Genomic DNA, 23682 nt, shown 5'->3' with positions numbered 1-23682 from the left:
AGGCTGGCTGCACGGTGACAGCGAGCAGCACTCACATCCCACCATGAAACATGCTGGGGTCTTGGCAGGGGTCTGACAGTGCCGAGACAGCTGACCCACAGACATCCCACCAGACAGTTTCACCATGCAGACAAGACCTTAAGACCATCCTAGGAGCCCCTGGCAAGTCTGTGCAGTTTTCAAAATCAAATATTTTTCCTCATCTCTACTAGGCTGGGTTTAGTCCCTGTGTTGCAACAGAACTTGTTTTGATAACCTATCTCATCTTCAAAGCAGGCTGCTTTAATAGTGCCAGCAATTATATTTATTAGTAAGAACATACAGGATTTGATATCACAGGATAAGCTTCCAGGCATATTGATGGAATTTATCTTGGTAATTGTTAGCTCTTGTTAAGAACGAGGCTCAGAAGCAAAACCTCTATAAAATAGACAGCAGTCAGGTTGGCAGTAAATAGAGAAAATAGGGTCCTAATTCACTTGGACTCTTTGGAAAAAGACAGCTTTATCTCAAACAATATTATTTCCAGATGTTGCTAGAGATGTATCATTTCATGAGCAGGAATTATTTTTTCCTTATATAGGAATATAGCTGTGGAAAAGAAAAAGAGTAGGATAAACAGCATTTTTTGGTCAGGTAGATGCGTTTTTCCCACATTAATTCATGACTGAAGTGACTTTCCATCTGATATCCCACTACCATAGAAATCTGAGAGAGGTGTTGAAGGGGGTCCAGGACAGAGCAGTAAACATATGTTCTGCTACAGACTTCAAGGCTTAGCTTTGACCCTGGCAAAGCACCAGCTTGACTTTGAACACACAGGCAAGGTCATTCTCTTCATGGGTCTGGTAGTGCCCTCACTCCTCCTGTCCCAGAAGCCTTTGCTGGTCCAGGCTGGGGGACTTTGTTCATAAAAGCATCAAAAATTTCAAAAGCTGAATATTCTCATGGCCTGTGAATAGAAACTTTTTTTTGTTTGTTTTCCCCAGACTTTTCTGGAAGGTTGTTTTTTTTTTTTTCTTCTGAAGATCTTTAATTTTAAGGCAAATCCAAGACAACTCAAATTACACTATTAGTTGTCCTTTATCTCAACTGTAATTTGAAGACCTTACTTGGTTTTCTAATGCTGGTGGGAAAAAAATATTAGAAATATTTACAATATATATATTTTTAAGAAGAAAGGAACATATGAAAGGAGAAAAGAGTATTTTAATGGTGCCATATTTTTCATAGATTTTATAAAGTCTTATTTTTGTACTGTACGACCATTCCTTAATAAAATACAGTTCTTATGCCTGTGCCAAAGACAGATAATCTCTTTCAATCCCCCATTCTTTACTCCAAAACTTTGCTACCAGCAGCAGTAGATAACATAATATGTACCCCATCTCCCTCAAAACTCAATCCTACCAGTGCAGCTGCAGGTCTGGGGTCACTGCCTGCCCGCTGGACATGCTGCATCTCCTGTCTGGATAACTGTAAGCAGCAGGTCCTGCCCTGCTGGAGCATCCCACAGAGTTCAGATCAGTGAAAGAAGCATCTGACACTCTCCTGTCTTCTTCTCAGAGGAAGATGTAAGGGGGATCTTGTGCTGCTCTTGCTTCAATAGATTTCCATAATTTGTATGAAGACAGTATATTATTTAAGTAGAAAATTGAGATACTGGATTGTTCTTCAGGGTGCTAGGATGAGTACCAAAGCAGAAGCTAATATTCATTAATTTTAGCATTTTCAAAATTACTTCAGGTCCTTGAAGTCTTCCCATACTCTCATCTCCTTAACAATTATTTCTTAAGGGCAGTTGCACATCTCTCTTGCTTAAATGAATCTGCACGAGTCTCTTACTTCATTCACACATACTGCATTTTTCTGTGTTCATCTCCCTTCTTTCACCACCTGAACTTTCATTTCTATGGGGCTGAGTTCCTCAGCTCTGCAAGCTTCAAAGAGCCCGGCACAAATAGGTATCTTGGGAAATATGGGGCAAAACACATGAATGAAACCATTCTTCCTAAATGGGCAGGGTAACAGAGTTACCAGGGAAGTGCTCTCATAGCAAAGCATGAAGAGGACTCCTTGGGAACACGAGGGTGGTCAACAAGGTCTTTTGTGACTGTGCTCTGTGTGAAAGCAAAGCAGCGTAAGCCAGAGAGAAGGCAGACTTTTTGGCTACTTTCTCTGTAGGGCTCCATGTTTTCCAGTGATCCAGCTACATAGCAGCTGCTTATTGGAAATCAGGTTCTTATATATTCCCTTGTACTCCCAAGTCTTCTGCTACTGTGGAGTGTAGCAGAGAACCCCAGAAGAAATAAACTGTTGTGAAGGAAGCAGCGTGCAAGGAGCTGTTGCACGTTTTGCACAGGGCATCTGGTTGGAGCTACTCCAGGCTCTGTCTGCAGCTGATAGGGAGACACTGGTGCTTGCACTAGGTGAGTCATTCTCCTCTGGGAAATGCTGGGATGAGCAGCCCTTGGGTGAGGCCCTCAGGTGATCCCACACTGAAGTGCAGAGCCTGGACTGGAGAAACTAGAGTTAGGTTGGTAATGTGAAGCACAGGCTGAGCCAGGAGAGGAATCCCAACCTGTGATCTCCTTTTTAGCAGGCATCCCATGCACAGGCAGGCTGACCTTTTCATTTGTAGGGTCTGCAGCTTTCCTGGTTCATCTTTACCCTCACTCACTCACTCTATCATATTGTCCTGGCATCATGCTGCCATCAAAGGACCAAAGCTCCTGGTACTACAACATGGTAAAGGACACAAACCACACAGCAGGCTATAAAGAGAGATATTATTTCAGCCCCTAACAGAGGAAATTACTGGTTAAATTGTCAAATGAGGATCCTGGCATAGACTGGAAGAGAAAGGGAAGGAAAAGCAATAGGAGAGCTTTGTTTGCATGCCACATCACTGTCTTCTCCTGGCATTCAAGGCAAACAGCACTAACAAGTATGATGCAAGAGTCAAAGCTGGCGGCAGGAATTACGAGATTGTATTAAGTAATTGTGACCATCAAGTCTAGCAAACCTAAGTTGCAGCCCTCATGCACTTTACTGCCAGGCTTCTGAGTAGAAGTGTAAGGGAGTCTGATGTTTGTGATATTCCTGCTCCTGGGTCTACTACAGACAGAGTGCTGAAGCCCATCCTGGGACAGCGTTGGCTCCCAGCAGTGCTGGAGATGGGTTAGCCAGGGCTTGACCCAGGCCATGCACAGAGTGAGTGCATGCACTGGGAAGAGATTTAGCACAAAGGGGGGGAAGCAGGGATGGTTTCATGTTGGCTTAACAATCCCAGCAGCACTCAAAGCATCACTGCTGGGGCTTGCAGGCTGTGCTTAGTGCTGCCACTACTCCTACCAACAGTAAGAAACCAACCACGAAAAGCACAAGGGAGAGGGAACTCAGCAGCTTGCTGACAGCAGTAGTTCTCAGCAAGGAGAGAGGATACAAAATCCTAGTACCTGTTCCCAGCCTGAGGTTCAAGTACATTAGCATTTCCAGTATAAAATCATCCATCTTTTCTTGGACATATGGTGATACCACCATAAATAAGCCATCAGCCTGGCTTGAAGTTAGCTTTTATTTATAGATTTACCACTTGACTTGCCTAAGTAGCTTAAGCCAAACAAGGACACCCTCTTCACCTACCCAGGGAACTTGGCTGAGCCTGGCTGGTGCACAAGGTAGCATCTTTAACTATGTGCTCTGGCTTAGAGTCGCAAGCATGTCATTGCTATGGCAGGTGAGTCAAGCTTGGCACAAGCAGGGACAGGTAGAGCTGGCCTGGAGCTGCCAGGACTGAGGGGCATGGAGCTCACAAGTAGCTTTTGCCACTAAGGCTTTTGGGAAGCTGCTGCCAGGATTGTTAGCACTGGAACAAGCAGAAATCACCTTCCCCAGTGGGTCTGTGGGAGGACATGTCTGCCTCTTTAGGCACTTGGTGAAATTGGGGCACTGTTGGGTTACTTGTCTCTGATCAAAACATGAATCAAGCTTTAGGTTGCAGACCAGCTGGGCCAGCTGGCCTGGGTTGAGCACACCACAGAATCTGGGCACTAAATTACAGCTCCAGGTTCAAGCCTGAATCAATCTTGCAGTGAAGACACTCTCACAGTCACAATTACAGTGGAGGCCTGACAGTAGTGTTGGTTAAATCAGCATTACCCTGTCATAGCCCTGCAGAGGTCAACAGGCCATGACTTCCAACAACAGCAGAAGCGGGGCTTGGGCTTCCGAGTTTCTTGCTTGACACCTAATCCCCAAACACTGACCTTTATTGAACTAAAACTATGCAACATTGAACAGATTGTGCCAAGGGAGGTGCCTTAGCCACCTCTCCTGGATATGCACTTACACGTTTTTGAAAGTATCCTCATCATGGTTACTTATGATTAGGTAAAGAACCAACACACAAGCTCCTGAGGAGCAGGGCCAGCTTTGGAGCTCATGATTTGCCACTGATGGACACCACTGTGCTGTGACTACAGCTTCTAGGCCAGCTCTGCTCCTTCAAGGCTGCAGCGTTAGAAGTAGAGGCGTCCTAAAAGTTCAGCTCCCCACCCAAGAGTAGAGGCAGTAGTAGTCAGAGATGGGAAAGGAAGAGCAGACCAAGACTCATGTAAAGAACAGGAGCTTGTAGTACTTACACCTCACTGTAGCGAGTGAAGTCACCACTGCAAACCCAGTCCCTGTGGTCCTCCTGGGAGCTGAAGCTTTAACTACTGTTGCTTGTTCTTTGAGGGGTTGGAAAGAAAATTTATGAGGCTTGACTTGTCCCATGGAGGAAGAGGTATGGTACAGCATGGGCAGTCCCACCTCTAAAAACAAAGTTCAAGAAACCAGCAACTAGAGAAAAGGAATTGAGAAGGGGCAGCCTCTGTAGCACAAGAACAGTTCTGAAAATGCCTGTTGCTGAACAACTGGACACTAAGGCAAGGGACACCAGTACATCCTTCACAGGCAGGAGGAAAACGAACAACCCTTGCAAGTTCTTGAGCAGATGCATGCCTCTACTTGCCATCAATCTCACTTTTTATCAGGAAAAATTAAAAAAACCCAAACAAACACCAAAACAAAGAAACCCACCACTAATTAATTAGACTATTGTTATATCCTCGCATTATAATGTAGTTTAAGTAACCATGGCCAGCGCTATTGGCCACAGCAGCAGAGCTCAGCTCTACAAGAAATGTTTAGCTGGAGACTGGCCCAACAAAATTTTATCAGAAGGGAGCACGAGTTCCTTGACCTTATACTTGCCTAAGCTGCGGAAACAACTGCACAAGGGTTTTGAAATGAACTTGCTTATGCTTTTGTTTCTGTCCAAAACACTTGCAATCGTCCAATTCCAGGGTTAGATCAGAAGTAAGCAGGGAAAACAAGCTCAGAAGCAGCATGGGTCAAGCTGACAAATCCCCAAGTTCAACCTACTCAAAGTGAAGAACTGCAAAAACAGCACCTCCACCCCCAGGTTGATGCCCCATCCATGGTCCTCAAGCACTGGGCAGGGTTACTAAACTTGACAAGGCAGTTGAAAGACACATGCATTTCAAAACCATGATTGATACATCCCTGCTTAAATCAGGTCAAGACAGTAGGTTAATTTGGGGATCTGTCAGCTTTAGGAGTACCCAAATTGGAATTTTTGGGAAATAAATATTAAGGTCCAAACAGTGATGTTATGTGAGAATTTGAGAAACAGGTATGTAAATCCACCTTCCCCTCTCTGGGAAGAGCAATGTGTTGTGCTTCAACTCTGCCTTTGATCTCCATCTTGCTGCTCACTGCAGTATCATAGCTTCTCAAACATCTCAAGCTGTACAAGCAGTGTTGTGCTCCCTGAGACTGGTGCAGTAGGTCAGGAGATACAGGCCAACTCCAAAGGCGTAGGAGCTGACAAACACAGACGTTAAGGCACACAGGCCAAGTGACTTAACTCACCATGTTCACATGGGATTAATTATCCTGAAAAAATGCACTGCCTGGAGCATCTCAAGCCTACTGTGAAATGGAATTCATATGAAAAAAAGATAAGTTTATGTGGTTCCCAAGTTTGGCCACAACATACTGACAGCACTAATCATGGCCAGAGCTCACCTCTTCTATCATGGACTTACCAAGCTGCAGGAAAGAGATGACTGTTTCAAAAGAACTGAAATAGAAGGCAATTGTGCTAAAAACCATTCACACATGTTTGAGATACAGTAAAACTTCAGTGAATTAAGAGATCTATGGAGAGATGTAAAGATGAAGCAACACACTAAGGACTTCACCCCAAAATGGCCTGACATGCGAAGGTCACAACACATTTCATCGCAGTTCACCATCCCTGCAGCACTGGTGAACATCATTCTGGAAGCAGCCTTTGAATGCTGAAGAAGCAGAAGCCTGTCCTAAGAAGCTCTTTGTAACCACCCACCTGAGATTGAACCACAGCCATAAACAGGCGTAATGTTGTGGACAGTGACATTCTATGGACTGTGCTGTCTACTCTCATTCCATCAGTGCACAGCATATCATGCTGATTATACTAAAAATGAGATGAGGAGTAACAAAAAATTTACACTTAAGTGATATAAAAAGGAGGGGAGGACCAAGGAATTCCTCCTTTCCAACTATAAACGCACACCCATTTACATTGTTTTGTAAATGAATTTATCTTTAGAAGAAAAATAAAAATACTTAAGATATTTCTCTTCAGGACAACCATTGCACATTTGGTTTTACTTTGGAGGGGAGATACAAACACACACAGAGCAGGAATACTTTCTAATTGAAAACGTACAAAACAATTAGAAGTGGGAACAGTTCAGCACCTAGAGAGGGAGTGTTTTCCTTGTGTCCTTGATAAAACATTGTCCCAGTTTCCCAGGAGTATCAACCTCACTGGTCAAACCCCAAAAAATCTGGTATATAGGAAGAATACCTAAAAAAAAAAAAAAAATAAAAACCCTTTTGCAAAAAGCCTATTAAGTAGTGGCATTGTTTTGCCCTATTATCTATATCTCTCCCATCTGTAAGCCATTTGCATGAAGAAAATCTTTGTTTCCAAAGCTTGACTTACTAAAGCTCATTTGTTTCAAAATACAACAGGGCCTTGATGGTGTTTATAGCAGGGACAGAGCTGGGCTGGGTTTAGCAGCCACAGCGTAAGATGTTACTGGCTGCCTCATCCCTCTGCCAGCAGCCCCTGTCCCCCACAGAGAGGGCAATACCAGTCACCCTCCACACTCTAGTGCAGCTCAGGGTAAAAACATGGGGTTTGCCAACACAGCCCAAGACCTCAGCTGTGGGACAGACCCTCCTGCAAAGAGGCAGGACAGACCACTGAGGATTATACCCTCTTGACACACCCACCCATCACTGTTCTTTTGTAAATACTAAATACAGATTTGAACTACTTTCACAATTTTTTTGTGTGTGTGCTTACAAAAAAAAATAAACCAGGATACAGGTATTTTCTCAAGTTTGTTCATAATCAGGAAAGGACTGGCAACAAGGTCAGAGGGTTTTATTCTTGTTCTTCAGTCTTACTGAGACCTCAGAAGGAAGCACAGTGGCATCATAATTGCCTCAGTTTAATCAACACTTAAGTATAGGTGGAAAAGGCAGCTGCTGTTATCAGAGGACAAAACTCATCTCCCTTTAACTTCAAATAAGCTTCTTTTAAAACAGGCATTGAAATATTCATATTCAGCTGGTTTAGTTTTCTTCCTTGCAAGCTGGGTGCTAAAATATCAGCATCTCACAGAAGATAATTAGAAAAGTATACACAGAGTAAGAACTAATTAGTGGAGTTAAGGTAAGAAGGAAGAGTGAAGTGCTCTCTGAGTACCTCTGCTGGTTCATTAACAACACAAGCCTGAAAGAAAATAATGGGAAAAGTCAATGCTTATTAATTTCCATGCTACTCTCCCCTCAAGAACAGAGGAAGGACTAGAGAAATATAGAATATAAAGTGTGGTACCCATACTTAAAACTTAGTATGTAAAATTCTTCAAAAAGAATGAACTAGCTTAATCATTAAGTGCTTACATGTTCTTCTCCCTACCCACCTTAAAAAGGGACCTCCCTGTCTTTTCTATATGAATTTATTATATATACAGATATAAATATATACATACACAAAATTGGTATGGCCTTACACTCCATTTAAGGATATTTTGCTACATTGGTCAGAGTGCAAAGCAACTGCTTCCTTAAAAGCAGCATTTTTACATCATGATGAAATAAAACTAACTTATACAATTTGCATGACCATGCAGAAACAGTGGCAGATTATTTTTCTGGCTTGTAAAAAAAAAAAAATAATAATTTTAAAACAGAGGTTCTATTTCAGCAGTTTGAAGATGGAATGTAAAGTTTCTGCTGTTATATGTATATAAAATATAGTTATTGAATCATACATTCATGCAGATTCCAATAAAAAAAAAATAAAGATTTTTCTGAAATTCTCTCTATGGATTTTTAGTGCCAGAGGTTTGATGCTGCAGCCCACACTGCTGGTGCATTTGTGCTAACATAACATTACATGAAAATAAGGTAAAAAGACCAGTTTTACTGTTAAACCTTTTCTTCTGAAGAATAACCTCTCCCATCTATCACCTCCTGAGCTCCACCCCACAAAGAAATTCCTCCAACAGCAGCAATATCAGCCTTATAGCACGGAGAGCCATAGCATTCCAACTCCTGAACTCATTACTTCAGCCTCCTGCAAGGTGAACACCATTAGCCAACACAGATGGATTCAGTGTCCTGGCATGTCACACACACACAGGAGTACAAGGTGTAGTAGATACCAGTGCACAGTGTACCCTAATGCCACCGTGTTATCAAGGAGCAGAACCCATCTGTATTTCTGCAGTGTCAGGAGGAACCCAACAACTAACTGTCCTAGAAGTCAAAGTGAGTCTAACTGGGAACAAGTGGCAAAAACACCCCACTGTGACTGGCCCAGAGGCTCTGTGCATCCTTAGCATAGACCACCCCAGGCGAGGGTGTTTCAAGGGCCCAAAGAGGTACTGGTAGCTTTTTGGTTTTTGCCTTGGAGACACTCAAGGAAATTAAGCAGCTGTCTATCTTGTCTGGCATCTCAAAGACCCCTCAGTCGTGGGATGGATGAGGAGCTAAAGAACAGGTGCCACAACAGTGCACCAGTAGCAATATCACACTGACCAAGACTCCCTGATTCTGGTCCATAAGGTGATTTATTGACTGGAGAGCAAAGAGAGTGTGATCAGCAAGACCCACTCACCCTTTAACAGCCCCACATGGCCAAGGCAAAAGCCTAACAGAGAGCAGAGACTAACAGTAGGCTATCAGGGCCTGAACGAAGTCACACCACCACCAAGTGCTGCTGTGCCAGACATACTAGAACTTCAATACAAACTGGAGTCACAGGCAGTCAAATGGTACAACACAACTGGTATCACTAATATATTTTTCTCAACCTCTTTGGCAGCAGAGTGGAGGCCACAGTTTGCTTTTACCTGGAGGGGCATCCAGTACACTTGGAATCAACTGTCCCATGGGTGGAAACACAGCCCCATTATTTGCCAGACTAGAAAAGGGTGAAGCTCCAGAACACCTGCAATACATTGATGACATCAGAACACAATGCAACACGGTGGATGTTTTTGAAAAAGAAAATAATTCTGAAAGCTGGTTTTGCTATAAAACAAAGTAAAGTTAAGGGACCTGCACACGACATCAAGATTTTAGGAATAAAATGGCAAGACAAGATGTTGTCAAGTCCCAGAGGATGCGATCAGCAAAATAGCAGCTATGTCTCCACTCACTAGTAAAAAGGAAACAAAAGCTTCCTCAGGCACTGTGGGTTTTTGGAGAAGGCATATTCCAAATTACAGTCTGACTGTAAGCTCTCTCTATACAATGATCCAGAAGATGGATTTTAAATGGGGTCCTGAGCAACAACAAGCCTTTGAACAAACTAAACAGGAGATAGTTCATGCAGTAGCCTCTTGGGCAGGACAAGATGTTATAAATGTGCTCTACATCACACCTGGAGAGAAGGGCCCTACCTCTGGTAGAAAGCACCCAGGGAGACCTGAGGTCAACTCCTAGGGTTTTGGAGTCAGGGATATCAAGGATCTGAGGCCAAATATACTCCAACCGAAAGAGATAGGAAGGAGTTCAGGCTGCCTCAGAAGTGGCTGGTACTGAAGCACAGCTCCTGTTAGCACCCTGACTGCCGCTGCTGGGCTGGATGTCCAAGGGGAAGGTCCCCTCTACACATCATGCAACTGATGCGTTGTGGAGCAAGTGGGTTACACTGATCACACAACAGACTCGACTTGCAAATTCTAGTCACTGAGGAATTTTAGAAGTGATCATGGACTGGCCAGAAGGCAAACGTTTTGGAATAACACCAGAGGAGGAGGTGATGCATGCTGAAGAGACCTCATTGTATAATAACCTACCATAAAATGAGGGGCAATCTGCCCCATTTACTGATGGGTCCTGTCGCACTGTGGGAAACCATCAAAGGTGGAAGGCTGCTGTATGGAGTCCTACACAACAAGTCACAAACTGCTGAAGGAGAAGGTGAATCCAGTCAGTCTGCAGAGGTGAAAGCCATCCAGCTGGCTTTAGGTACTGCTGAACAAGAAAAACAGCCAGTGCTCTACCTCTACACTGACTCATGGATGGTGGCAAATGCCCTATGGGGGTGGTTACAGCAAGGGAAGCAGAGCAACTGGCAGCACAGAGGTAAACCCATCTGGGCTGCCCCATTGTGGCAAGATATTGTGTCCTGGCTAGAGAATCTGGTTGTAAAAGTATGTCACACAGATGTCCACATCCCAAGAGTTGAGCCACTGAAGAACATCAAAACAGCCAGCAAGTAGATCACACTGCTAAGATTGAAGTGGTTCAGGTGGATTTGGACTGGCAACATAAGGATGACTTATTTATAGCTTGGTGGGCCCATGACACCTCAGACCATCAGGGAAGAGATGCAACATACAGATGAGTTAATGATGGAGGGGTGGATTTGACCATGGACACTATTGCACAAGTTATCCATGAATTTGAAACATGCTGCAGTTAAACAAGCCAAGTGGTTAAATCCTCTGTGGTACAGAGGACAATGGCTGAAAAATATGGGGAGGCCTGGTAGACTGATTACACCTCACTCCCACAAACCTGCCAAGGTAAGCACCATGTGCTTGCAATGGTAGAAGCAACCACAGGATGGCTGGAAACATATCCTGTGCTCCATGCTACCACCTGGAACACCTCCCTGGGCCTTGAAAAGCAAGTTTATGGTGACACGGCACCCCAGAAAGAATGGAGTCAGATAACAGGACTCATTTATGAAATAACCTCATAGACACCTGGGCCAAAGAGCATGGCATTGAGTGGGTGTATCACATCCCCATCATGCACCAGCCTCTGGGCAAATCAAATTATACAAAGGACTGTTAAAGATTATACTGAGAGCAATGGATGGTGGGATCTTCAAACACTGGGACACACATTTAGCAAAAACATGTACCAGCTACTCTACTAAGAAGAAAGTCCAGGCAGCAGAAGCATGTTTTCCACAAGCGTGATCGAGAGGGATGTATCACATCTCTAGTTTGTATAAAACACCACTGAGCTGCTCTGGTCTTTCACACAGCAATGACACACTTCCAAAGAGAAACTCCTGTTTGTGTTGTCTTTACAATACCTTGGTTTTTAAAAATTGGACAGCATCCACTCTACAGAGCCAAACTGTGCCTTAAATGCTCATGCAAGCTGAAACAGCTTCTGGCAAGGAGCTCAGCTGTTCAGGCCTAGGGTCCATATATAAAAAAAGCAAGCTATATTATGTACCATTTTGCAAGCTAGGACATGGCATTATTTATACACAGCCTTAAAATTCTTTGGTAGATGAACTGACCTTGGTGCAGACACCCAAAGTGACATTTCAGAATGCTGAATGATTGCCATTCATGCTGAATCTCAAAGATGGACACAAAGTATTTTTCCTTCCACAGTCAGGTGCTTTGTCAAGTTTGAAATATCAGTGGAACAGCAGATCCCACTTGGCTGGGCAAGTGGCATTTTGTGACAGAAAATACAAGGGCAACATCCTACCCTTCAAATCTATTCTGAGAACACACCATTACTCTAAACTCTGCTGTCTTTAAGGAACGATGGAGTTTGAAAGCATTTTACTCAATTGTTTCATGTCTCACAACCAGATAAGCTATTAACAAGCCTCGTTGCCCCATCTTCCACACAACATGCAACCAAGATCAGTAAGATCTTAGGAGAGCAGTTTTTCAAGTTACCAATCAGGGTAAGAATGGTACTGGCTAAGATAATTACTTCCTGCTAAAGTACAAACAGCCTAGGGAATGTGCTAGTGTGCCACGTGCTCTCAGCCCCAGGCAGCAGTGCATAAAGAAAGAGAAACAATTAAAAAATACCCCACATGTTGTTCAAAAATATATCCCTCAGAAATGCAGAATCAGCAGCTGCAGAGATCAACTCCAAATTTTAATACCTGCACCCAGAACCATCCATTTCACCAAGGAAAGTGGACTCCAGGTCTAAAGAACATCCCTTCCACGTGGCACTGCTGAGAACACTTCTCAACTCAGATCTTGCTGTTACCACATAGCACGTTAACACACAGGTTGTTTCCTACTCCAGGAGGACATCCTCTCTCTCAAAGCCCTACTTCCAATAGCATGTCATCATCTCCACACTTGCCTCTATGTGGTTAGTGTACACCCAGGAACACTAGAGCTTCAGCTCTTAGCAAATTTTTTTGTTTTAAAGGAAAAAAAAACCAAAAACAAACAACCAAACCTGTAAGGAGGGTCCTGCAGAGGACAAACCCCTGCAGTCCTGAACACAAAAATTTCAGCTCAACTTTACACAACAACCCTATGCAAGTCTCTTGGTACTGAAGAGTATTCCAGGAGGTGTTTCTTCCGGCACAAAAGGGGTTAACTAAGCCGGGTTAACTGTGCAAGGCCCTCAACCAAAGAAAATGCAGCAAAGGCAGCATGGCTTCCAGATCTGGTTTGGGTGGTATGAAATACTACTATAAATGAAAGTCTTACTTCTAGTTGTCTTACACTACTAAAATCAGCCAGAAGAGGCCAGATCACACGAGTCATCCATGAAACCCCCTGTACTCTCAGAAGGGCAGATCATTGAGGTGTAAGGATCATTAAGGTTGCCCCTGACATTGTTCATGTGGCTTGTGTGGGGGCAAAAGCAGCTTGTGACAGGTCTGACCAACATTTCTCAGCTTCCTACTCCCTGCAGAGCACTGGGACATGAAGAGCACTTCAAACACCACCTCATTGTCTTGATTAAAGTGGAGGTGGTAGCAGGGAGACACACAGAGTCTTCTTACTCATTTGAAACTTCCCTGTAGCATTTTCTTTCTAGAAAGAATTGAACTACTTTGGTTATTAGACCTTAGCCTTCTTGTAGCTATTCTAGCTCACTGCAGCCAGTTGAGACGAACTGAATCATGACTTCTTCATAGTCATCTTCACCATTAATGCAGGTGAAATACTGAAGACCTTAGACAAGGCATATTGAGGTTTCAATAGCACAGCAATGCAGAAACCAGAAGGGCTTGAGGCTACTAGAAAGTTTGTACAAAAAAGCTAATGTGACAGCATTTTACAGCAGGTCTTTTCAGTGTACTTAGTTATTAGCTAGTCAGAACAGAACAGCCAAAATGCAAACACTAAGAGTCTACATTTTGTTCAAGATTCCACCAACATAACTTGCTTCTTAAAAGTATTTCTTTACAAGACATTCCAAGAAAATTTTATGTAAAGATTTTATTTTGCCTGTCATCTTGGACAAGAACATCACTTTCTGGGTCAACATACTGAGAGTATGATTCATATGAAAACAAGCATACACATCTTATAGGTTTTTAAATTCTTCACTGACATTCCTCAGCTCTTTCTCAAACCAGACAACAACAAGCCAGAAATGTCCAACTCCCACTAAAGAAATGGTGTTTCAGGCTTACAGGTGCTTTTGCAGATTTGATTAAGAGCTAAAAAAAAAGCTTCTATTAATAGCACTTTGATAATTCTGAAGTGCAACCTGTTACTGCAGTCTTGGATTTAACATCAAGAGTAGAAACCCAACAAATGAGAAGAAAAAAATACCAAACATCATGGACAGAGTTCAGTGAAAGATATCTGTTGCATACCTTCACCTCACAGTCATTCCCTAATGTGAAAAATGCAAAAAGCTTTTTTTTTTTAAAAAAAAAAAAAAAAAAAAAATACCAGTTACCACCACAAGAGGAAGTAGCATATACTTCCAGTATGCTGGCTGTGAAAGCATACCACAGCTATTGCTATCAACACTTCACTCTCCTCCAATTCACCAAGATATTTAAGTCTTCAAGCATAGATTGTAATCAAGTCAATCAAAAACATCTGTAGGGATGGAAGGGACAAATAGTGTAATAACTCTGAAGAGGAAGATAAAATAAAACAGAAACCAAAACTTGTCTGACATTTAGTACAACCAGGTTCAACCATTACATCTGGCAAGTAAAAGGCAAAAAAAATTACTGCTCTGGAACAGGTAATATCTATCTGCCCTCTGAGCGAGGGTAGCTTTGCTCTAGCTTTAAAGCCAGCAAAGGTCAAGAGGGATACACTGCATATGCACAGCAGTTATATTAATAAATGAAGAAAACAGAAACAATGAACCCAGATATTATGTTACCAAGAGCTCTGAAGGTCTGGTGTAGACTCTCAACTGCCATTTTCATTCAGATGTTTAACACCACACATCACAGAAACAGTACTGCTTTGTGCAGTACAATCTTAGAAGATCTCTTTGATTGAAATTACCCAGTTTTGTATTTTATTTTCAGTTTCATCTTCCTTCAGAGGCAGTGGAGAGCATTCAACATCTTTCTCAACACCAGGACAGACAGGCACCTTCTGTACCAAAATGCCATCCATCCTCTTCAGGTCTGGCAGAAGCAGGGGATTAAATTAATGCCTAAACTGCAAAAATAACTCTATTGCATACAGTAGCTGGAACTGTAATGGATGTGATAGAGGTATTTCTGCTTCAGTTGTATTTCTGCAACACTTGCAGTGGGGCCTGCCCAGCCTCAAATCAAAAGTTATTAAATTCTGCATCCAAAAGGTACTTGTTTTCAATTATCTAAATGCAGCCAAACTGATGAACAGAAGGTACTGAAAACTTCAGCTATAACCATCTCTACCTAGTAAACCTAGTGACTGAACAAAGAACCTCTTCCCCTTGGAAAAACTCCAACATACTCTTGACTTGATAAAGCAAATCTAGACCTTTTTTATTTTTTATTTTTTTTTTTTTAAACAATTTGCCAAGACTGGAATGAGAGATAAATAGAAGGCACAACAATTTTGCTTTTTTTTTTTTATACAAATACAAACTAAACATGAAAAAACCTCCCTATTTCAATAAAAAATTTCACAAGTTCAGGAAAAGTGTTTTAAGAGTCAAGTTCTAGACATTTAAAACCTATCCCACAATCCCAAATTTTAAAGTGGTAAAACAGTAGTTCGAATTCCTTTCCGTGATCACGTATCAAAAGAAAAAACAAAGGAGAGATCCTACGGATACCCATTATTCCACTTTTACAGCGCCACAAAGAAAGGTGAATGTCAATTTTTCAAGTGGCAATATCTCCGGACCAGAGGATGTTCATATGACCCTCAAAGAATAAATCAATAGTTTTGTTTTTCTGCCCTTGAAATTCTTGCCAAGTACTATGTTTTCCTACAGGCTCTTGAATGCATGCATGTGAAATATCATTCCACTGACTGAAACGCACTCAAATTCAGTAGAAAGGGGGAAGAAAAAAGAAAAAAAAAAATAAAGAAACATTCCTTTAGGAAAAACCACTGGTACCAAAAAAATCCAGTCCATAAGTTTGAGGTGAACAAGAAAACTCAGTTCTTTTCTTTTTAAAATCCACTTTTCCTAAAACGTTGTTCCACAAAGCTGGAATCTGGGACAAGGACTAGAAAAAAAAAATCACAAAACCATAACACAAACAAAAAGGGGCCAAAATAGTATCAAACGTAGCAGTCTATAACAGGCTAGGGCCACATTCCAAGATACCCAAGGCTGAAATTCACAAATCTGCAGGAAAAAGGGTTTGCGCCACCACGTCAACATCTGTGATGCATTCACTGGCGTTGCCCGATCCCCCTTCCAGCTCCAAATCCTGGCTTCTGGGACATTCCTCCACGTGGAGGCCCTCGAATCCCACCTCCCAGCCCCCCACGAGTGCCTCCAGGTCCACGTGGTCTGTTATCTCTGCGGTCACCCTCCCTGGCAGCTCGTGTTTTCTTCTCCTCCACGTTCAGGCGCACCTCTCCCCTGAACATGATGGGCTGCAACAAAAGCAGAAAAGGCACTTTCATTAATGACTTGCTCATAACTCTTCAATGTCAATCAGATTTTTTCAACCTTGTCTCATATCCTCCTCTCCATGAAAGGAAACTGAAGTGTTTTATGATTGGTTACTAGAAAATAGCAGTAGTCAAACTAAGCATCAAGTCTTGTGGCTTTACTGGAGAAGATATAAAAAAGGATGTAAAAGAAGGACACTTGAAAAGCAATCAGACTTAACACAAAGCATTCTGACACCTTTCAGAAAAAAGAGTTGAACTGTTGACAGTCACCTCCTTTCATCAATACTTGGTGATTCAGCCTGCCACCATTCAGAGTCCCCGCTGATTTTTCTTATGGCACGAGGAATGTCCAATCCTCTCTGCCACTTCACTCTACAGGCCAGTGAAATCTTACACTTCAGTCAAGCTCAATATTTTAGAATTGCTGTGACAATTGGTCACTTGATTGGGAAACCTCAGTGAGCCAAGAATAGAGGAGCAGGACTGCAACATCCCACAAACCTCACTGCAGACAAAAAGCTGAAGTCTAAGAATCCAAGAACTACAGAAATAAGGACTTGTTTGTTTCAAATTATTCCTGCAGTTGCATAACAAACAAGAACAAGAAAAATATGACCCATCCTTGGCACAGGCACAATGCTTTCATCAAATGGAAAGACTAGCCATTCACTTCTACTGAACTGACTACAGAAGTAGAACAGATCTAAAGATGAGGAACATTTCCCTCCTCTAACCATCAACTGTGCTGGACAAAGATCAAAGCATCATGTTACAGCCTTATTACTGATTCCAGTGGAAACTCCTACATTTCATATCAGGCAGCAGATATCAGGATTAGCTTCCTTGGCTAACTGTCTATCAAAGCCTTTTAAACTCATTTATAGCAAAGCTATAAGCCCTGCTCTTTCAGGACATATGTTTGCTCAATGCATCGGGTCCATTCGCAAAACAATTCACACAGTGAATACTACAAACAGAATTTAATGCTGTTAAACTGCTTTTATGGGACTTAAGTCTATATAAAAAATGTTTTTATAAAAAAAATCTTATTTCAGAATACCATGCCCACCCATTCTAACTTAAGCATTCACATGAGCTTTCAGAAAAGAGACTTTGAGTGCACCAACTATTACACGTTCAAAGTCCATCTTGGAAGCCAACATCCACTCTTTTCTCTAGCTCCAGTTACACAGTAAACAAAGGCCACAAATCCCCCAGCTGAGTGTGCCTTTGATATTCCCTAGACACGACTCAGACTAGGGGGAAATCTACCTTCCCCACTGCAAGAGAACTCATGAATGAACATTTCTAGTTTGTTGCAGCAAAAAATCAAACATATAAATTTAAGTCACTGCTGAAGGTGTTCACATATTGCTTGCAGCTAAGAAATGGCTTAAGAACACACTGTAACTGTGTTACTTATTCCCACACCAACTCAGGCCAAAATCAACCAGATTTACTCAACCCACTTTTACCACTGGTTTTAAATCACCTGTTTTAGACTTTACCCTAGACCACAGTGGAACTGGTCAGCCCACGATAGTAGGAAAGCACTTAAAGAAACAACTCTCTATCACAACTCCAATCTTGAATCACCAGCTCCCTGCCAGAGTTCTAGGGCTGCTGGGTTTCCTATGCACTAACTCATTAAGTATTGCCACAAATGCTGCTGGCATCCCAAAACTAAAGGTGTCTAGCCACACAAAATATCCCAGACTCAGACCAAATCTCAAGGCCTAAGAGTCTGCACCCAAGTTACCCTTCAATTTAAGAACAGAAACATACTGGCAATACTGTGCTGTAAGGAAGTAAAGAAGAAAGGATGTCCCCTGTCTGGTGAAAAGCCAGGTTGTAATTATGCACACCACACAGCTGTGACAGTGCATCCAGATTCACCGCCTGGCACCACACCATACAGTCATGGGGTGCACATTTTGCATTTGCAATTACCACTGAAAAGCTGAGTGGGTACCTCCTGCCTTTGTTAGCAGAAATTCTTTTCAATCTGCACACTGGTATACCTTCTCCTTTTCAACCTCTTTGATAAACAAGATTCTACTTGTCCATAGGGTCGCACTCTCTCTACCTTGCCTTCCTGAAAGCTATTCACTTGTTTCCTGTGCAGAGCTCAGCAACTTCCCATTGGAAAAAGGCTCTATAACGAATAAATTCATGATCACTTAAGTTGTTACAAACTACTTCAGTGACAAAAAAAATCTGTATAAATGCTGCACAAGTCTTGGTAATAAAAGGGAAAGACATCACACCTACTTTAAGCTGCTCTAGAAAGGCCAAAGGGACCAAGCAGAATCTTTTCTTTAAGATTAGAGTAACCTGAAAAATACTCCCTGTTATTAACAGGCCAAAAACCACTGACTAGAAGTTTATTTACCCTGTTGCTAAGGATCTTCTGAACTGGCTCAGGATCATCAAACACCACAAACCCAAAATTGGGGAGCTTTCCACCACTGTTGATGCGGAGTTCAACAACATTGCCATAGCCTGCAAGAGAAAAGCCAAGTTCTTGGGTCATACATTAGAATGTTCTGTTGGCCACACTTATGGCTACAACCCCCCAAACCCCGAGAGGAGAGCAAAGCAAGTAACTTACTTTGGAAGAAGTCTTTAAGTTCAGTTTTATCCACATCGTGGGGAAGGTTTCCAACAAACAGCTGATGACTGTCTGGGTATCTCACAATCCGTCTAGTTTCCACATCGCCTTGTTCACCTTCACGAACTTGAATAGAAAAGTTGTTTAAGAAAAGTCAGTCCCCACAATTGACAAAAACAAGCTATGGTTAGAACTAGCACCAAATAAAAGAATGGGAATTTACACTTGATTTATCTATCTATTCATACATAAAAAAAAGGTAAGCAATTTTACACTAGCAAGTTTTTAACTGTTATCACCTGAAGTCAAACATTTCAGTAGAAACCTGGATACTTCAATAGAATGCTAGTGAAATTCAGCTCTAAAGCTTGCCAGACATTCACACCAAGATCATCCAAAACAACCATAATGACAAAAGTAGAAATCATTTGCTTACTAACAAAATTAATGAGATTTTAAGAGCTTTAATCATCACATCATTTCCCCAAAACCATCAAATAGCAGAAAACAGTTTGTTATTTGTAGCTTCTCTTACTTGGTCTAGGACCCCTCTGTGGCGGGATGCTCGTCCGCTGCTCCCTCACCCGCTGATCCCTTTGAGGTCTCTGAGGTGGGGTCTGCGATTCAGGCTTTGCCTCAGGGCGGGGCTGTATAAATTCAAGTTAACAGGAAAGAATCAAACATAATAGAAAGGTTCAGCTTTTAATAGCTCACTCTCAAGTTGTTAATAAAATAAATTGAAAATACAGGGAAAAAAAATCATAGTTCTTTCCACTTGTGACCAAAATGCATGTTAGCTCATGTTGGCTTATATGCCAAAAGCAAACCTATCACTTGGCTAAGTTAAAATCTCAAAGTCACCCCATTCACAGTTCTATACAATACAGTTTGTCTGCACAAAGTGCAAGGGCAGTTACACAGACCATATTACCTAAACCCATTCATGACAGTCTCACTCATGAATAGGCAGTGGAAAAAGTTCCCTCTTTTGTTAAGAGGGTGCAATCATTTTACATGGCAGATACATCCAGCACTCACAGGAACATTCCATGTTTTCCCTCCATGTGAAAATTCCTTCTTACCCCAAAAGCCAAGGAGTAACAATTTTATGCAGTTTACCAGGAACTTTGAATTTTAAAGTCTTTGGAGTCCCTGAGAATTCAGATCATAAGCAAGTAGACTTCACTATATCTTTCCCCACTTCAGTTTACTGTCAGCCAGTTTAGCACTTAAACTTCTCTTCGTGCTGGATTCCTACCTGTGAGACCGGTACTTTCACAACATGAGGTGGTATTCCTGAAACTGGAACAGCTCCACTGGGAGGGAGGTTCTTACTGGTTACTGATGCCCAGGAAAATGTCTTAAAAAAATAAAAAAGTTGTAACACAACTCCAGATGCTTTTATTCTTCTGAAACATATTTCTGATAGTACAGCTAATAGTAAAGAAGATTTAACCTGTCCTTGAAATTCAGGATCTAGCCACTAGCAGTTCCCCCAAAGCTTTCATTTCAATTCAATTCAGAAGACTTAGTGTAATGACAATGGAGTCATACTTCCACTTTATTTCTAAATTCTATGTAGAGTTGAAATAGGACACAGCAGTGGCCTAAGACCAAGTATCACATCAAGGTTAACCAAAGTATTGGTTTCCCCGAGTACCCACTTGTCCCCCCTTTCCTTCCCCCAACACTGAAGAGTGACAAAAATCCCCAGGTAGAAATAAAGTCACATTTCTCTCATTTTCCTGATTCAGCATGTTGATTACAGTCTGTTCAGAATTTCAACTCTGTTTACAAAAAAATCTGAGCCTCTCACTGCTGCTAAAGTTCCTGTATCTACCAAATATACAAAGCTTCACCTTAGCTCCTGGTATTTTAACCAACTAGTTACCAGTTAGAATTTAAACTATCTGTTATTGTGTAGGAACTAATGGGAAGAAGGCAACTAGTCATGAGAAGAGTAATTTAGGCAAGGGGAGGGAGGGAAATTACAGAGCATTTAAATGCTTCTAATTCCAGCTATTTTTCCTCTTGCCAGAGAGAGGACCATGCTCTGTAAAATGACAAGAGAGTCAAACATACTGATGAAACCACTACATCATAGAGAAGAGCCATCCACTGTCATTACCCTGGAGTCCTCTTGTACTGCAGGAGCTGGATCAGCAGGAGCTGGAGAGGGACTCTTTTCCACAGTCTCTTCTGGAGCTGACTCCTCTAGTACTGGCTCAGATTTTTCTTCCTGCACCTCTGGTTCAGGTTCCTCTGCAGGTTCTGGCTCTGGCTCAGGCTCTGCCTCTGCAGCAGTCTCTTCCAGGTGTTCCTCAATGTCATTGCTATTATACAAAAAGAGGTGGTATTGTATATGATTCTATTACTGGGTGGTAAGGAAAATGCTGCTTGTCCAACACAGAAGTTGGGCACACCACATTTGAGAGGAAGGGCAAGGCTAATCTCTCTCAATAAAGCCACACTGCACAGAGATGCAAGTTTTGCATTGTTACAATATAGAGCAGCAAAAGTATTGCATCTACTGAAAATCCAGAGTATCTGCATTCAGCCTAACAACACTCTGGCTTCAGCTGCCCAATAAACAGAAATCTTTTGACTGTCAAAGAGGAAAATCATGAGCAGCAATAAATTCATCTGACCTGTTCTAGAAGCAATCTGTATTACACAACATCTGACTTCACTTAAGATATTATTACCTGACAGTCTGCTCGTAATAAGCACCAGTATCATCAGGAACAGCCTCAGGTGTCTGCTGTCTTTCCTCAGGTTCCTCCCCTTCCTCCTCTGATTCTAAATGAAGTTAGAAACAGAAAAGATACACCACACACATCTTTAATACTCTGTTCAAATGCAAGGCACCTTCTACGACATGCAGGTGAAGCCTCTGCCAAAGAACACACGGGAAGCACTACCAAGATGTGACATGGAATGGACATATCCTTATACCTCTGCTATCCCTTCAGTTACTCAGTTTTGGCCAAGGTCAAACAACATGTTCCAAATAATTCAGGGAAGCAGATTTATGGCCTACAAATCTGACTGTGACTGCTAAAATAAGTCCTGCAGTTCTTTTAATAGAAACAGAATAAGCCAGAAAAATAACAATTGTCTGCATGTCAAGTCCTTGCTGGAATGCAAGGAAAAAACCTAGAACACAAAGCTTAAAGCTGATCTGCATTCTCCAGCACGAAGATTTCCTCTGGTCTGGAATGGAGCCTTGACACAGATCCCGAAACAAATACCATTAGAACCATCCAAAAACTCCTGCTACTTACCCTCTGGAGGCTCGGTGTCAGAGTCACCAAAAACCTCATCTTGGTAGCGGAAGATATCATTGTGGACATAAAACTTGTTTGCAACAGAACCCTAGAAGCAAATCAAAGGGAAGAAACAAATCAATTACATCAACTGCAGTAACATAAAGACTGAAATAATGAGAAAACAAGAACAGTTTAAGCAAATCATCCTTCCTATTGAAGATTAAGCCAAACTTGCCTCTTTCAACAAAATGTAAAGTGTGTGTTGTTCAGGGAGGGAAAGACACATCACACTAGCAAGTCAAGTATGCATGGAACAACAGGGGGAAAAAAAAAAATCATACTAGTGTTTTTAATTCCAATAGCTCACAATACTGGGAAAGTAGGAGCAAGAACTTTCTGGGGTCTAAAGTATGAATTCTTAGCTCTAAGTCAAAACTAAAAACTAAAGTGATCTTGCAATACTCCTTTTTTCACTAACATTTTCAACTATGTGAACTGTTTTGTTCAAAAAAGGTGTCTACTTAAAAAGCCACCTCAAATGCTAAGTCATCACTTTATACAACAAGGAAGTCTGGAACCCATGTCCTCAAATCATAGAATGTTTGGATTGGAAGGGACCTTAAAGATCATCTAGTTCCAACCCCCCTGCCATCAGCAGGGACACCTTCCACTAGACCAGGTTGCTCAAAGCCTCATCCAGCCTGGCCTTCAACACTTCCAGGGAGGAGCATCTACAACTTCCTTGGGCAACCTGTTCCAGTGTCTGACCACCCTCACAGTGAAGAACTTCTTCCTAATATCTAATCTAAACCTCCCCTCTTTCAGTTTAAACCCATTTCCCCTAGTTTTGTCATTAACTGCCCTTGACAGTGGGCATTTTCCTCTTTGTACTACATCTTTTTAGTAAGAGGATCAGTTGCTAGGAAGGCAAATCAAAGAGAAAATACTTTAAAATCCTTAAGAAAAATATGCATAGCACAGAAGTTAGAATATTTACAACTGTAATTATGATATCCAAGGTTAATGTACAACCACACAGAAATAGTGTAATTTCCCAAGGAGTTTGCAGAACATTACTGCTGAATTTTGTGGCAAACTACCTTCCAGTGTAACCCTTCAGATTCCAACACTGAACCAGACAGGCCTCACTAATCCTGACATGGTATCAGAAGCACTGTAACAACACTAGCGATCAGGACAGCGTACCTCAGGTGCAAGTACAAACGTCTGCATGAATCGGCGCACAGGCTGCATGTTATTGGAGAGCTCTCCCATCACCTGGACTACAACACCATCGTTGAGAGTAGCATGAGCATCCACATGACGAATCTTTGTGTGGCAATCCTTGAAGTTTAATGACAGCACCTTCTTGTGGATATCCTATGAA

At 42.0% G+C, this 23682-nt stretch overlaps 1 protein-coding gene across 3 annotated transcripts in view; it reads right to left on the bottom strand.

Annotated features, from left to right (window-relative positions):
• Nucleotides 1-15300: 15300 nt before the first annotated feature.
• G3BP1 (G3BP stress granule assembly factor 1) overlaps nt 15301-23682 on the bottom strand; it is a 10214-nt gene continuing 1832 nt past the window's right edge. The window contains exons 3-11 of one of the 3 annotated variants that reach the window (XM_010174866.1): nt 23502-23675; nt 22311-22401; nt 21732-21825; nt 21155-21359; nt 20285-20386; nt 19562-19673; nt 19027-19152; nt 18808-18938; nt 15301-16394 (exon numbers count right to left, since the gene is read on the bottom strand). In XM_010174866.1, the coding sequence (XP_010173168.1) occupies nt 16188-16394; nt 18808-18938; nt 19027-19152; nt 19562-19673; nt 20285-20386; nt 21155-21359; nt 21732-21825; nt 22311-22401; nt 23502-23675 (1242 nt within the window). In that variant the 3' untranslated portion in view covers nt 15301-16187. The remainder of the gene's footprint in view (nt 16395-18807; nt 18939-19026; nt 19153-19561; nt 19674-20284; nt 20387-21154; nt 21360-21731; nt 21826-22310; nt 22402-23501; nt 23676-23682) is intronic. The other 2 variants (XM_010174867.1, XM_029086704.1) reach the window with 2 other exon arrangements.

This window comes from Antrostomus carolinensis, unplaced genomic scaffold, assembly GCF_000700745.2.
Source record: "Antrostomus carolinensis isolate BGI_N321 unplaced genomic scaffold, ASM70074v2 scaffold10759, whole genome shotgun sequence".
Lineage (NCBI taxonomy): Eukaryota > Metazoa > Chordata > Aves > Caprimulgiformes > Caprimulgidae > Antrostomus > Antrostomus carolinensis.
This window is presented reverse-complemented; position numbering and strand designations above follow the sequence as displayed.